This window comes from Numenius arquata, chromosome 11 (assembly GCF_964106895.1).
Source record: "Numenius arquata chromosome 11, bNumArq3.hap1.1, whole genome shotgun sequence".
Lineage (NCBI taxonomy): Eukaryota > Metazoa > Chordata > Aves > Charadriiformes > Scolopacidae > Numenius > Numenius arquata.
Genome location: NC_133586.1, coordinates 20,406,219 through 20,422,860, shown reverse-complemented (window position 1 = coordinate 20,422,860; position 16,642 = coordinate 20,406,219). Strand labels below are relative to the sequence as shown.

The following is a 16,642-nucleotide window of genomic DNA, read 5'->3' as shown; positions in this document are numbered from 1 at the left end:
TTATCTGGATGCCTGTAACGGCGCTTTCAGAGCCACTTTTGTTCTGCTTCATCCTGCTTGACAAAATGGCCCTCATAGCTTTAGGGAGAAAGATGTGCATCAGTGAATATGGGGCCGCTCCAGCTGCTTGTCTTGTTTGTATTCCCTTGTTCGTAAAACATGACTCGGGTTACAGCTGCATGGTTCTGCTCTGATCATTTCTGATAATGTGTAGCTAAACATTCCTTAAAATAGGTTAAGCCATTTATTGTATTTTTTTCTCTGTGCCAACTAACTTCAGAAATATAAATCGTATTCAGATCTATTCTTTTTTTTTTTTTGCGAGAAATATCTCGGTGGCATGCTTGAGAAGTAAATGATTCAGAATTAAATTTTGCTTTCTGTGCTTTTATTGTTAGTAACAGTCAGCACAACTTAGTATGGGCTAACCTAAATGGACATGAATTGAATTAGAAAACTGAAATTTTATTAGTGAAACTGAAAAAAGAACTGGCTAAAATACTTGACTTGTTCATTTTTTGTAGCAGAGTTTACTTAAGAATTATTTTGGTGCTGTAAACCAACTGCCTTGTAAGAAGGATTTTTGTTAGCTTTTTTTGTGGAGTATTTCAAAACAAAGAGCAACTTTTACATCAGCAGTGGTATTCTGTTTGATTTCCCTTGTGTTTGATTTGCTTGTGACTTTTCCCTTTTAACAACCAGCATATGCTCTAGATCTGTCATACCTGCTAGTTAAACGGATACTTATGTGAAAACTGAAGCTCAGTTTCAAACTTGCGTTTGTGTTAAACAAAATGAATAATAATCAATATAATATTATATTAAAAGCTTTTTGTGTACATTAGAGGTCCCCTCTCTATTAAAAGAACAATTAAAATAAAGATGAATGGGACGTGGTGTTACAAAAATGTGCATTAGTTACTTGTATTGTAGTAGAAGTGTTTCACTCTTTCCAGTGTTAAAAGTGTTACTGTTAAAATTTGTAGTTACACACTTAAGAACCAATACATTTTAATTTATAATTGTTCCTAAAGTACTTCTAGGCAATAATGCTTTGCTTTGAGCTGAAATTTTTTCTTAATATCAGCAGGAATAACTTTGACATAGTAGAGAATTTGCAAAACAGCAACACTGTCATTAGTGTTTTTCCTTATACCGTAAATTTATGTCTGTATTTTGAACAGGACATGTGAAGCTGGTCTAAGTTTTCATAGAATTCAAGCTTCATTTATGGATTTTTATTATTTTCAGCATGTTGTCATCATAGATCACAGTATATATTTTTCTTGTCTTTGAAAGAGTAGTTATGAAAGCTTCTATTTCTGATTGATGGGACCTCGAATTATCTCCTATAGAAACGCATTCATGTTCTTCCTTGGGCGATCATGAGCTCTGCTGAGAAGGTGCTCTGTGCATCTTGGCTGTGATGGACTGTGTGGTTTTTGTCACATTCAATAAATGATTTTTGAGTTCATATGTGGAATATAAGCGATTTCCTCGCTTCCTGCGTGGTAAAGAATTGCTCCTTTCCCTACCAGTGACAGCAATAGCTACAGTTTGCTCAGGGAACAAAGCTAAGAGTTTAATCATATGGTCTTTTGCTCTGCTTTGCTGTGGAAAAAATGGCAGTATTTTCTGAATAAAGACTGCAAGATCCCAGCTTACCATTTAATTTTTTATTGTTTCTCTATGTAATCTGACCTTCTATAGTTACTACTCTTGTACATTTGACCTAACTTGGAATCAGTAGATACAGTCAATAATTCCTGAAAGTTAAGGATATTTTAATCAGAAACAAGTCTTCTAGTTCCCTACTTTTCAGCCACTGGCATTTTATCTATCAATTTCTTCCTGATACAGTGTGAAGTCAAGTTAATTTTATATGTGTTTTCATAGAAATTAATTTTATTTGTTAGAGAGCAACACGTAATTTACAGGATTCTAACTACTTGATCAAGATTTTGCAACATTTTGAATAAAACTCCAGCATGCCCACATCATTTCTGACAGCGTAGGTTTAATCCTACTTAGGAATTATGGGATGGACTAGATTGCTCTTAAGATCCCTCCCAGTTGTGTTATTTTGTGATAATTTGTAAATCTCTCAAGCCATAAAATATGTTCATGGCTACAGCTTTCAGTGATTAATTCCCATAAAAGTGTGTAAATTCTTCGGTAACTCTGTGTAGTTCAAAAGTAATTTTTTAAATGGTAGAAAATTAATCAGTTTGTAATAGTCCAGAAGTATTGGGTATTGGAGTTGTAAGGTCTAGACATGTAATTATTCCATAGACAAGAATGTGCAATTAAAGACTTCTTTTCACTTGTTAAAGTGTGCTAATCAGAGAAGAGAATGTAAACTTTGCATCTTGCAAATATCTTGTTTATTTCTCAGTAAGTTTATGTCAAAGCTGATGATTTTATAAACCGAGTATAATGCTGCGATCTTTCTCTTTTTGCCTCTCAAAATGTCACCATGGGAGTCTTTTTGATTAAAAACTGCTTTATTAGTATAATAGTGCTGATAATCTCAGGTGACAATAGAATGTCTGTCATTAATCTGGACTGGTACAAGCAGACATCGTTTGAAGGTTCTGCACACTTGGAAGTCCGCAGGAACAGGATATGGTTTGCTGAACTTCCGAGGCGTAAGAACTAATTTTTTCTAATGCAGGGGTCCCAGAATTCTCTTTTGCTTTTTTGTTTTCAGGATTTTTCTTGGTTTTGTTTTTTATGAGTGTGCTACAGATCAGTAAATGTTCTGCTTTTTTTTCACTTCCTTTGTGGGGGTGGGGGAGGATTGTTTTTTAATTACAAAGGTTGATGTCATGGTTGCTTTTCAGGAAGTCCTGATGATGCTTGATAACTATGTAAGGGACTTCAAAGCATTGATTGACTGGATACAGCTACAGGAGAAGCTAGAAAAAGCTGATGCTCAAAGCAGGTAATTAAATTTTTATATTTTTTTAATCTACATCCAAATACTGTCTCATAGTAAACTTCATTTTGTAGCTGAGGTTCGGCAACTAGTACCAATTTTAATACTTGCTCTGGGGCATCTGGAAGGAAATTTTCGTTTTGGACAGAATTGGCATGAGGAGATAGAGGGGATTTTATTCTCCCTGATAGTGTTATCAGTGAGCAGCTGTGCTGGAAATGGTAAAGGGTCTGGAAGTATAGTATCAGAAAGGTAAACTGATTACGTTGTTAAAGTTTGTGCCTAGTGTTGAATTTGTACCTCGATGCCTAAGTTTTAGCTTTGAGAGTTAAAGAAGAGGTAAGGTTTTGCTGGAATAATTTGTGCCTGTAGAAGATGGGAGACCTGTCCTATGTGTGGAGTGATACACTCTAGTTCACTCACTCATCTGCCTAGGTAGAGACAAAAAGTAGACCAAACGTGACAGAGTGGTTTTATTAGTTGATTATAGATTGCTAATCCTGCTAGTAGTGCGGGAACCAGTTAAAAAATAATTTATGTAAGTGTTTTTCTGAATCTGTCTTCGCCAGCACTGGGTCCTAAATGGCAGTTGTAATTTTCATGTAATCAGATAGCTTCAGGAGCAAGAGTTAAAAATAAAAAAGAAAACAGCGTCAGCTTCAATGAGATACATAATGGAAGTGCTACCCTGGCTTCTGCCTCAGATTATGTCTGTTAGGGTGAGAACATTTTATGCTAGTGGCAGTTAACTTAAATCAACCTGTTCAGTTATCTTTGCAAATATACGTTTCTCAGTAAATGTTATTGTTGGCAGTTTGGTATGTTGGTAGAATAATAGGAGTGGATGGTGATATATTTGGTTAGTTCTAAAGTTTTTTTTTTAATGCACTGGAGATATTTGATACCGACATTAACCAAAGCAGCATTTAAACTGTATTGAATGCCCTGTTACACAGGATAGAAAAACGTGGGGTACCTTAAATGGTTGTGGCCTTTTATGTGCGTTGTTATTGTCATTAGAAGTAGAGGATATTCCCAGTCCTATCCCTGATCCTTTCCTTTTAACTGCTTGGTTTGATGATTCGTCCCACGCTGACACTTAAAATAAGCATTGCAGTTTTGAGAGTATACATTGGTTTTGATATGGGTTTGGCTAATATGGTTTGGAGTTAGCGTAGAAACAATTACTAAGATGTATGAATAAATTCAGCAGTATTCATTAATATTTTATAGCATTTGTTGGTGCTTTTTTCCTTTAAGGTGATAGAGGAGTAGTAATTGCGAATTTTATTTTTAAACTTTTCTTTCCTGAATTTGCAGACCTACTTCATTAGCTTGGGAAGTAAAGAAAATGTCTCCGGGACGCCATGTGATTCCAAGTCCATCAACAGATAGAATTAGTGTGACATCAAATGCTCGAAGAAGTTTAAATTTTGGGTATGAAACCAGATCATAAGTTTATTACAGCTAAATTAAAGATTCATTTGAAGCAGAGTTCATGAATATGCTATTTTTCTATAGTAATCAATATATTGTTTTGCTGTTTACTAAGTCATATACGCAATTATTTGCATTCATGAAAGAAAAGCACATGGTGACAGTGCTTTTTTTCTATAACTGAAAATCTATCAAGGACTTAATTTTTCCTTACTTCATTATATGTTAATTACTAGTCATTCCAAAGAACTGAAGATAAAATACAATCAGTGTATTTCATGTTATCTGTTTAGTACTCTCTTCCCACTACAAAACTAAAAAAGGTCAAAATGTCTGTAATTGGCATTTTAAAATTGCCAGTGTATGCAATGCAAACCATCAGCTGAGTGTGCAAAAGTAAACACAGGTCAAAAAGAGTGAATGTGAGATTATTATGATTCTAATGAATAGCAAAACTGATACTAGTTTAAATATAGAGCATATTGTATACTACAGTAAAGCATCTTTTACTTGTTAACGTGAAAATGACTGCTTGAAAGCAATTCAACAAAACTGTGCATAACCACCAGTTTAGAGCAGCACTGTCTGGTGCTGTTTCAATTCTGGAGAGCATGCATATGTCCAATTTAAATCTTTCTGCGGGTGTGTTTTTTCGTTCATTCAGGTTTGTTGGCACCCAGAGCACATACTGTACTGTTTCATTAAGTGGTTACAATGTCCTCAGCAGAGATGTAATATTAGAATATTTGGTCAGTACCTCTGAGTATTGAGCTCTCTTAAAATTTGAATATCAAATATTTTTGCAAAAATACCACAAAGTCTGTTTGGAAAAATGGCTTCAATGGTGCTAGTCTCTTTGTAGATGTATGATTTGATACCTGACAACATTTGAGAGGTGTCTGCTTAAATGCATGATGATGGGGAAAAAATATACACAAGGAGTCAAATGAAAAATTTGCATCTGGTGGAAATCAATACTCTTTATTTTTATTAGAACACAAACAACCACTCAGTGTAATGATGTCTTTCAGCTAAGCCGTTTTTGTATGTAATTACATGTTGCTGCTGTTACTGGAGCTGTTTTATTCACCATCTCAGGGTGATGATTAGCAACTGTGTGTGTTGAAGCAGCTGATAACAAGATGGATTTTCTATCCTTCAGACTTGCAAACTTTTTCTTTGGTCTTAGTCTGCTTGTCTGTCTCAAAGCAAGGCAACGCCAGAGAGCTACAGTATTTTGTGTGTGTTTGAGAAAATAGGATAGAAAATAAGGGCTTAGACATACTTGGTTCTATGGAAATGTTTGACAATGCTAGAAATTATTAGGAAAGGAATAGAGGACAGAAGAGAAGGTGGTGTTGTACCACTGTGGAAATTCATAGTGAATGACTCGTACCTCTGGTCATCTTCTTCTCTTCCCAAAAGCAATGTAGAAAAAGTAGGAAAAGTACAGAAACTGGAAACGGGAACAATCAGAAGTATTGACACAAAAATAAAAGAATTTGGAGAAGAGATAACAAGAAGGGTATGATAAATAAAATTACTTACAGAGAAAATGAATACGAAAATTTGGTTCATTTTTCATGAAAAGGAATTGGGAGTATGAAGTGAAATGATCAAACACTAAGCTTAAAATGACAGAGGTATTTTTCAAGACTTAGGATGTAGAATTTGTTATTATGTGATGCTTCAGATGCCAAAAGCATAAATGACTTCAGAAATTAATATAATGAAGATTAAAGTCTGACTTTGGTTATTAAACACAAAGATGTGTTTAATAAAGTACAACTTTTCAGGATAAGTAGCTGCAACCTGGAGTGTATGCCAGAGGGGAGTTCTGTACTCCACGGTTCCGATAATCTCTTTCCTCGGCTGTATGGAACTATCAGAGAGGGTACAGGCTTGGCCTCTCTTCCTGGTTTCCTCCCATGAAATGGTGTTGCATCCCCATAGGATCAATGGGGATTATTAAAAACAAGCAGATCAGCCATGTTTTTATCATTTATGGAATTATTCCTGATGGGTTTTTTTGATACTTGACTTGATAAAAATAGGAAATAATGGCAAATTAACATCTCGCTGGGCTTAAAGTAAGAGGACAGTTTAGTTATATGGGGATTTTCTACACATTTGTTTGAAACTTGCAAGATCTTAATTTCTCTTTTCTTGATTTGCTTTGGCTAACGAGGCAGCTGCATGTGTTGGGCTGTTTTAATCAGTGTTGTAAAACTTGGAAGAGAGATCAGTTGTATGATTACAGATAAAACTACTCTTGAGAATAGGGTGCTTCTTGAATGTTACCATTTTCCAATTAAAAAAATTCAGCTTGTATACACTTAAATAAAACTATATAGGTTTTTGCTCTAAGCCTTGTGCAGAAAATGGCAACATTTTACAAAAAGCAAAACAAAATAATTAAAAAAACCACTATAGTTCTGTCCATCGAGAAATTCAAAATTTGGGCTGTCAGTATTGCAGATTTACAATTTAGTTTTGCTGTCTGGGTAGTAGAAAATAGATCTATTCCTTTATATATGTGACCTCGGAACAGAGTACATTATGGATTTGTGTGATCTACATTTACAATTAAACCTGCACCTTTTTGAACTTCCTGCCCATATGCTTCGTTAGACTCCTTGTATTAATAATGGTTGCAGCCCATTCTATACACTTCATTGAGGAAATTAGGCTGGACCTAGGAAGATGCAACAAAAGAGCTGTTATATTTGTCTGTGAATACTCACCATATGCTTATTTCTATGATTTTAAAATTTGGTATCAGAGAATGTTTCCTGTGGGAACTGTTAGTCCATCACTACAGTGTGGCATGTTTCTGCAGTCATTAGACATTTTAAAATTTTAATCTGAGAATTTAGCTTCTTGCTAATTTAGTTTCATTGACTACTAAATATAAGGAATCTCACTTAAAGATTTTTCTCCAGGTGCGGCACTATTTTCTATTTTCTGACTTTTCTGTGACTGAGAAGGTGTAATGGGCTATCAAGGTAGTTACCTAATGGAAACAAAAAAATAAAAAAACCCTACACACCCCACCTGCTGATTCAATGCTGCATCCTTGTTTCTGTGGTTAGTTTTTTTTTTACGAGTCGAATTTATAGGGATTTCACTGATGAGAAATCTGCTGAGGCATTAACGTTCAAGAACTACAAATATAATTTTCTAAAACCGTGAAAAGAGAAGGGCAGGCTGTGTGAAGATTTACTATGATAAGCTTTTCTTATTATTTTATAGTAGGCGCTGGTTTTTTGGAACTAGCTCTCAGTCCAAATCATTGAACACCAAGATTATGGAGAGAGTGTCCTGATGAAGTTTTCTAATGAACTGTTACGTTTTTTGATTAGACACTAAAAAGAGCTATGACTTTCATTTAGGAACCCCGCAGTGACAATTTCTGCGACGCGCCTGGCTCCTTCTGGTGTAAGTTGGGCTGATAAAGTAAAAGCCAATCATGGAACTAAAGCTGCCAACCCTGAGCTAGCAAGAGCACAAACCTGTCTGCCACCTCCAGCACAGAAGGCATCGCGGAAAAATGGCAAGTCTCTTTAAGTGGCTTAAGTTATTTTCACAGGCTTTGTGGTATAAAGTTAGTTCAGAGTGTGATGACCTCATTTCAAATCAAAATTAAGCCTAATTCTGCAAAATACAATGTTTAAATTAAGTATTGAGATAAAAAATTAATGCAGCCTGATATTGTAACAGTTAAGTTTGAGAGAAAGTTGTGTTTTCATGCGTAGGTAACATTGCACTGAATTTCCACTAACTAGAGTTTGATCTGTTAAAATACCAGTACGTAACACCCTGAGAAAGGGAAGGGCTTTGGTCGCAAACTAACAATCTCACTGACTGCGATTTGGAATGGTTTAACAGTGTAAAGAATGATGCGTGTGTAGGAATCTGTAAGAGAGCTCAAGGTAGTTTTATGTGCCCAGGGAGATGATGTTATTAGAACTCCGCTGAAGTAACAAGTGGTTTTGTTCTTTGAAGACAAGAGTTACCATGTTCAGTTATGAATTCTTTCTGAAAAGATTCTCCTTGGAGAGTGGTTGATGCGGGGTCTTTTGTTCTAGAAGAGATTTGTTTAGTTGTAGACATAAAAAACTTTACCACTTGGTTTATAAAGTTAGTTTCTTTGCACACACTGCAGCCCTGAGATTGTCTTCAAAGCTGCATTTTTTCCATATATTTTTGTTATGTGTGGTCCCAGATGACTTTCTGCAAAATCAGCAGGCAGGATGAAGAATAGGATATTCTGAAAGAAATGAAAAAGAAGTGTTCATAATTTGGTTATTGTTTTGGGTTTTAAAGAAAAATTACTGGAAGAGCATGTATTAATTTAAGATAGTTGTATGTTCAACCTAGAAGTAGTAGGAGTCGTGTGTAGTGGTTTGGAGACTTGTGGTATGTTACGGAATTAAACTACCTTGTCCAAGTGTCCTGCAATTTAACATGAGTTCAGTAGCGTGTGGATTCTTACACTTAGAAAAGAACAATCAAAACCATACTCTAAAAATGGTTGTTTGAATGGGAATTGATTGATTCTGTTTGCACGAGGGAATTTCTTGCTGTCTGTAGTAGCAGTGAGCTGGTCAGTAGCAGTTTGGCTGAGTTTTCAACACTGTAACTGAAGGTATAATTCCACTTTTAATTTTTTGCCAGTAGCTGACACTATTCATAATGAAACCTTTTCTTGTTGATTATCGCTCCTATTAAAGTGGCAGACTCCAAGCTGTTGTTAAAATGCCTCTATTAGGGATTCTCATGTGTATGGAGGATTTTATTAGCTACACAGGGAATAAAACTGATCTGCACTTCCATATGGATAACATATTTTTAAGAGGCTAAAAGGAAAACAAAAGACCTTACCCTTATGTTAGTTTTAGGCATTTAAAGAGCTGAGTCAGTGATGTGCTGTGTTTTGTTGGCTGTTACCTGCAGCTGATGAGCTCCACAAAGAGCAAAACCACTTAGGTCCAGTAGTACTGGCCAGTAAGTGTTCAGTATTTTTCAGTCAAATGTACTATACAATTCAGACGTAAAACATTTCATTTTAAGAAAGAGCAGTCATTCCTTATAGAGGCTTTGTTTATTCTCAAGAATCTCTTACCTCTGACATTCAACATTGGAGAATTTAAATTATTTTCTCATGGCTGAATTGTAATGTTTTTAACAAATCAAATTCTCTTTAGGAGCATGTTATCCTTTATATGGAGGCTAGAATCGCTTTGGTAAAATCGGATTAACCTCACTGATCGGAGCACAAGAGAATCTGTGAAGTTTACGCAAAGGGACTTACAAAGGCTCTTCACATGCATTATTGAAGCAGATATGAGGCTTGTGTATCATCTGCTCTGCCTGTTCACCAGCTCATGCACTCACAGCTGTTGGGTACATTCCGGCCCTATGGGAGGGAGAGTTCCTCCTGCCACCCTCTAATGCTCTCTCACCCACCCTAAAGCCCAGCTGGGCCTTACAGTGGCAAGATTGCCCTAAAGCACTTTTTCTTCAGTGATTTCCCAACAGCATTATCATTAGGTCTCACGGTGGTTTTTGTGGACTGGGTGAGTGGTATGATACGCTTTCAATGGTTGATGAAATTTCCAAATTTAGCTAAGTAAGTCCTTAGGGAGAGAGAGAAAATGCATTACTTTTCGGAGTATTTCTTTAAATTATTTTTTTCTGGATGCGTAATTAAATTACATTATCTTATCTCATCTCCCTCATTAAACTTAATGGTACCGTCAATATTTTAATGAATTTTTAAAAATAATAATTTTGTCTTTCATGCTTGAGTGTTTTCTACCATATGAAACATAGTCTAGTCTCATTGTCTGACCAGTTTATGGCAAGAGGAGAGATTGGTTTAATAACAGTAGTACACAGAGGCAATAGTCTAACATGAAATGAATTCTCAGGAGCTTGTGGCAGGAGGTGAGACAGGTGATATAAGTTTAGAGTGTACATTAAGACTAGAAGTAGGTGCTTGCAGTTAGAATAATTTTTTATTGCTTGTACATAACTTTGGAGAAAGGGCAGTTGAGAACATGTAAATTCAGAAATTGCAAATTATTTTTCTGTTGCCACACTTGAAATCTAGTTTTATTAATTATTATTATTACCTTTCCTGTGTTAATTGCTCATGTTGATAGTTGTGAAAAGATATTCTTTGTAATGTAGCTAAGACTTCAGACTTTGTAGGACATAGAGTGCTCTAAAGTAACTGTCTTGGTTTGGGCTCAGACACACTGGCACCTGGTCTTGTGGAAGACAGAACTTCTGCGTGTTGAGAACAATGTCATCGCAGGTAGTTTATTCTTGACTGGGTTGCAAATTCTTAAGCACAATTTCTGTTGAAAATTTTGCATTCATTTTCTTTTTTTTTTAATCTTCTTTTTTTCTTCCTCTTGTGTTTTTAAGTGACCATTAAAAGTAGTCTGACAATTAGCATCTCTAATTAAAGTCTTGCCTGTTAACTCACCATCTCTTGTTTGTAAAATCACCACTTCTTGCACCACTGCAGTTGCTCTATTTGGTTCATTTATTTATTTATTTACTTATTTTATTCTGGTTTTCATGTCTTCTGCCCTGTAAATGTGTTTTGGCTGAGTTCATGTTTCTAGATTTGCTTCCAGATTCTCAAGTTGTCGTGGTTTTCTACAGTGCCTCTCAGATGCAGTAATACTATGTCAGATTTAAAAAAGAAAAAATAGGGGCTGAAGTTTAGTAATGAGCGGGGAAGGTTAAAAAGGCTTTGGTTGTATGTTACTTGCAAGTAGATTTTTAGGAAGGGACACGCATCTCCTGAGGAGAACTCCTAAGAGTTTTGCACATGCTTGCCTGGATTTATTGTTTCCAGTAAGGCTGCTTGGCTGGTTCTTCCAGATGGAGTAACTTCGAAAGAATAAGGCCCTGGTGGCTCTGGGGGCCTCAAGATAACAGATGGCTTGTCACTTCCATGTAATACAAGAGCAAGGAGGGACAGGGAAGTTCAAATGAAACTAGAGAATGACCAAGGTAGTCAAATGAATTATTCATTAACAAAACTCTGGGAGTAATCAAACCCAGCATGTGATACTTAGCGTGTGGAAATGGCTACTGGGCTATATGAGAACAATTCCAGACTTGGAGGAAAAAACTGAAGGAAGGGTGATGCCCTACCAAGTATTAACTTTGCTTCAGATTAGGAACTGTGTGATCTTATGTCAATAAATGCATTAGTTTTGCAAACTTTTTAAAAACATGCCTGGAAATGACAGAATACTAAGTTGATAAGTGAATTAAAATGAAAAAGTAACTACTTGTGCACAGCTACTTGTCAGGTGGTATAAAATCATTAAACTCACTCCAAGTATTTAACATTCTGAATGTGTGCTTACATTAAAAACTATATTGTGTTTAAAGAATTCACCAAGCATACTCTTTCAAACACAAGTATTTCTGTGCTGTTAAAAGAATTGGATGAGTCTTGAGTAATAATTACAAATCTGACAAATACAAATTAAAAATTGAAGACATATGGCTTTTAGTAAAAGATTCATTCTTACTGTAGTAAGTGTGATTATGACTTTGCTATGCTCTGAATAATTTTATTCTGATTAAGTCTGTTATCTTAGAGTACTAAGAAATATGCCATGAAACAAGAAATCAACTAGGCAAGGCAGGCAAGGTTATTTTTTTTTTTATTGGTAGAATTAAATTCAGTAGATATTATTAAAAATATTAGTAAAATATATTAGAAGATATTAGTGCAATTATTAGTAAGACATACATAAGATTAATGTATCTTATTATCTAGATGGTAGTAAAATTATCTTTACGTAGTAGATACTACTAAAGGGTATCTCTCGATCTTTTTTTAATGTACAAAAGATGCCTTAAGAGCTGGCTTCAATTTTCGGAATGAGTAGAAGCGAAATCTTGCAATAATCTTGTTTTGCAAATAACAAGAAAAGGGAGTTGCAATCCAAAAGCCTGCTGCAGTAAAGGAATGGAGGATTTTTGGCTGATTTCAGCAGCCCTGAACAGTCTCTTCGTTGTCTGTATATTACTTGCCAGGGCAATTTCTTGGCCAAGTCTTATCATGAGCTATGTAATGTATAAGCAAAATCTTTGTGGTCCTACCAATTACAGAAGTGGGTGGGTAGGAGCAGTGGTGATTTACAAGAGGCCTAAGCAGGCCTTGCTGTCCCGTGTAGCACAGGGCCATACTCTACACAGGCTGTGCGCCTGGGGCTTTCTGCTCTAAATCTGTTTGTGATTCTTGCGGAGTTGAAACCCTATTCCCTGGAGTGTTGTTGGAGATAAGATTGTCTCTGAGAGGGTAATAACATGTTTCGATCGCTTGGTCCTGTAGATTGTACTTTTTTTTTTTCCGTATAAAGATGAAGAAATGAAAATAAAGCCAAAGTTGCTTTCAGGGGTCAAATGGGAAGTCTGTGGTAAAGCAAAAAATATAATCTGTATCTTTTCGCCTGCCATTCCCCTCTCTAATCAGTGGTGCACACTGAAGCATGTGCAAGTACTCGTAGTGGGAATGAACATAGAAAGGCTTTTTGCAGAGGTATGCTGGCTCTGCTTACCGTCCGTGATCTGAAGAGATCAGCTACAGTTGTTAACACAAAGTTTTGGAATTTTGTTTACTTTAAAATAGCGAATTTTCTAGATTAAAACAGTTTCAACAGTAAAACATCAAATTGAATTATCTTTTTGCATCTGTCATTTTATCAGTATTGTTAAGGTTGGTGAACAATTATATAGTGATGTAAAAACAGCTATTGCATGAGCTGTAACAGTACAGTCCTGTTAACTTCACTGGTAACTCATGATTTACTCCAGCCGTTGGTCCAGGCCTCTGTGTTTCATCCTGAGATGTTAAAAGAACCCAGTAGTTAAATGAGCCCTTAATGTTTCTGAAGCGCTGGATGCCAAGGGTAGCAAAGTATGCAAGTACCATTAGTTCTGGTTTAGGCTAATTTCCAGTTTACTGGTTACTGATGATGCTGAACATCAGTCCAAGTCCACGTAAAGGTAGTTCAGTCCAGTAGGTGCAGCAGATTTATCTTTTACCTAAAATAATCTTCATTTTTATTGACAGTCCGTGACCGCGCTGCTGCAGTGCTCTGTAGTGTATAGCACTTCTGGTAATAGTAGTGTTGGTACCAGAATTTCTGTACTAGTTTTAAGAGTTGCCAGAAGCAAGTGCCCTGGAGGGAAATTTAAGAAGGCTCAAGGATTTTTGACCATGAAAATTGTTAAAACAGGTCCTTTTTATGTACTGTAAATTGCTTTAAAATAAACATGCATGTTCTGAAAGGAAGAAAAAATATTTTTTTTTTCTCATCTCCCTGTGGGTGTGTTGACCTGCATAGATGTTATGGGTAGTCCGGAAAGATGGTTCACTTCTTGTAACCTAATCATCATGTGTTCCTACTGAAAACAGCAGTATCTTTAGAGAGGATAACACTTCTATCTTATATTTTTTACACTACTTTATATTTTGCTTTTAAAAATCAGATCTCTAGAAATACAAGTTTTAAGCCAGTCTATAACTTGGTAACGTGCAATTCATCATAATATACAAATCATTCCGTTTTCTCACCACTCTTGGGTGTTTCAAATTCCATTATTTGACAGCCAAGTAGACTTATATTTATTCCTATTGATATTTATGTTAAACTTGAGTGTTTGAGCTCTGATCTTTATGCCTGAGCTACAGGACCATCTTTATTAGTAAAAGCTTTAGAAATACCCAGAGAATGAATTTTGTTATACAAGTTGTATTCCATTGTAATTTTTTTCCCTCTATAAAGCAGGCAATTTAGTGTTGACTTTCTGATTCTCTGCTCGTCCAGGTAAAAATAATCTCCCATACCCTTCTCTTCTTTTTATGAGAATGATCGTAAAAATTGCTTATGCCAAAAGTATCTTAGAAAATATTGTGCATAGTTAGTTTTTTAGTCTTTTGCAAGAACTTTTGTTCAGCAAGTAGACACATGTGAGTTTGCCCTTCACACTTGAGAGTGGAGCCATCTGAGTGGTCTCAAAGGAATCAGAGTCAGTTCAAGATGTATGGGAAATTATGTGCTGGTATTGCTGGCCACAAAGATGTTATATATGGGGAAGGGCATTCACCTATTCTAGAAATCTGATTACACTGAAGACCTGATAGTTTGGGCAGACAAATGTAACTTTGAAGGCTCCTCAGGTGTGTACCAAGATTAGATATCAGAAATGTTGATCAGCAAGTTGTATTTAACAGTTATTTAGTCATCAAAGTAACTTGAAGGCAACTACTCTTTCTATTTTCTCCTTCAATTTGCAGTCCTGCTGTAGCAATATTTAGCTATTTCCTGGAATCCGTGAAAAGAAATTTTCCAAAAGCTGATACTGATTAGTATATTTTTATTATCAGAATTAAAAGAAATTGAAAAAGTAAAGAAAACATTTCTGGCAGAATACTGGACAATATTTTCTATGCTAAGACCTGCAGTTATGTCTGTAATTTGCACTTTTATGAAAGACCTCTAATATTACTGTTTCTACAAAGAAGAACAAGAGCGTGGTTGCTTTGTTGTGCTTTACCATCTTGTGAAATGGCAACACAGGCATGGAAAGCTTAAGTAGATGTAGACATTTTTCACATGGTTTTATGTATGAGCAGCTTAGCTTCTTGAAGTAACAGGACTGGTCCCATGAATAGTTGTTCAGTGTTTGTGGAACTGATAGCGCTCCTTGAGGGAAAAAGCTTTGCTAAAAAATATTTCATTGATTTCTTTTTTTGTTTTGTTTTGGTATTGATTTTTAAAGAGAACATTTTTATCACACAAATTCTGTAATACTGTAATAAAATAGTAGTTTGTAATACTTCCATTTATAAGTCTTCCTTTCTTAGAATGGGGTATTTTATTTTTTATATAGATCGAAAAGATGCAGAGGGCTGGGAAACAGTTCAGCGTGGAAGGCCTGTTCGATCTCGATCCACAGCTTTGGCAACAAAAACTCCTGTAGCTGCAGAATCACAAAAGTCCAAAGGTGACAGCGACAAAGAAAATGTCATTTCGCCACCAGCAGAGAATAAGCTTGGGAGTTCACTCAGTGACACTGGTGCATCCAAAAGCACGGACCTTGTACAGAAAGATCCTTTACATCAGTCTGAAGGTCCTCTTACTGAAAGGACACAGGTCAGTACAATTTTGAACCACTTTCTAACCTTAAATCTTGCAACTTTTCCTTTAGAGCATTTTCTAAAGGAAGTGTTGTCTAGAGCTTTTAATCACTAACCAGATCGGAAAAAATACTGGCTGTTTTGGTTACATTTATGGAAACACATTAAGAGATTGGCACAAATAGGCAAGTTAAAAAATAATGAGATTTTACAATGCTGTGGGCAAGTTTTTTTTTTTCCTTAAAACCTCAGCATTGGGCACATCTCATACATAGAAGGTTTCTGGTAGAAAGATCCAACTTCTGCAAGGTTATGAGCAACTGAAATATACCTGGAGATATTTGCATCACTCACTGTGAGGTTGCCAGGTGTTTTGTTAAAATCCTTTTGACTCCAGTGACTTTAAAAATCAGTATGTTACATTTTGTTAATTTTGGAAACGCCTCTTGTTAGTTGACAGCACACGCCTTGGAAGACAGTGGGAGCACTGGCACACCAGTGCAAGAAGATTCCTCACAAACGGTTTCTGAGATGCCTCCGGTTCTCACAAATACCGACTGTACTTCACAACCTCTGCAGACTAATGAAGCTTCTTCCCTGATCACTGATACTATAGACCAGCATCAAATGGAAAAAGCTAAAACTGAAACTGAAATGGATCCCTCAGATATTTCAAATGTGAGTGCTGCCAGATTGGTAAGAAATCTTACAAGATTTCCGAGTAAATAATAAATATAAGCCTTAATTTTCTCATTCTGTGATTGTTAGCCTGCTGTAGAAATTGTAGAAATGCCTATAAGGTACTTACTGTAGAAAAAATCATTTGTTGCACAGATAATTTTCATGATAGGATTTAATGCCAGTAAATTTTCTGAACTTAAACTAGGAAGATATAAATGTGTTATTTGGAATAAAGAGCTCCGTGCTCTCATTACTTTTTTTACACATATATTTGTCATAATTTTTCATTGCCTTCCACCATCAATCATTTTAAGTCAGACTCACATTAAATTCTTACTTCAGTTTTGGTAGTTATTTAAACGGTAAACACATGGGCTACCAAAATTCTGTTAGAGACAAATGTA

The 16,642-nt window shown here is 35.8% G+C and overlaps 1 protein-coding gene across 1 annotated transcript in view; it reads left to right on the top strand.

The window, feature by feature from the left end:
* SCAPER (S-phase cyclin A associated protein in the ER) overlaps positions 1-16,642 on the top strand; it is a 159,893-nt gene that overhangs the window by 24,999 nt on the left and 118,252 nt on the right. The window contains exons 6-10 of the mRNA XM_074155466.1: positions 2,844-2,944; positions 4,259-4,375; positions 7,768-7,928; positions 15,311-15,573; positions 16,011-16,253. Coding sequence (XP_074011567.1) covers positions 2,844-2,944; positions 4,259-4,375; positions 7,768-7,928; positions 15,311-15,573; positions 16,011-16,253 — 885 coding nt within the window. The remainder of the gene's footprint in view (positions 1-2,843; positions 2,945-4,258; positions 4,376-7,767; positions 7,929-15,310; positions 15,574-16,010; positions 16,254-16,642) is intronic.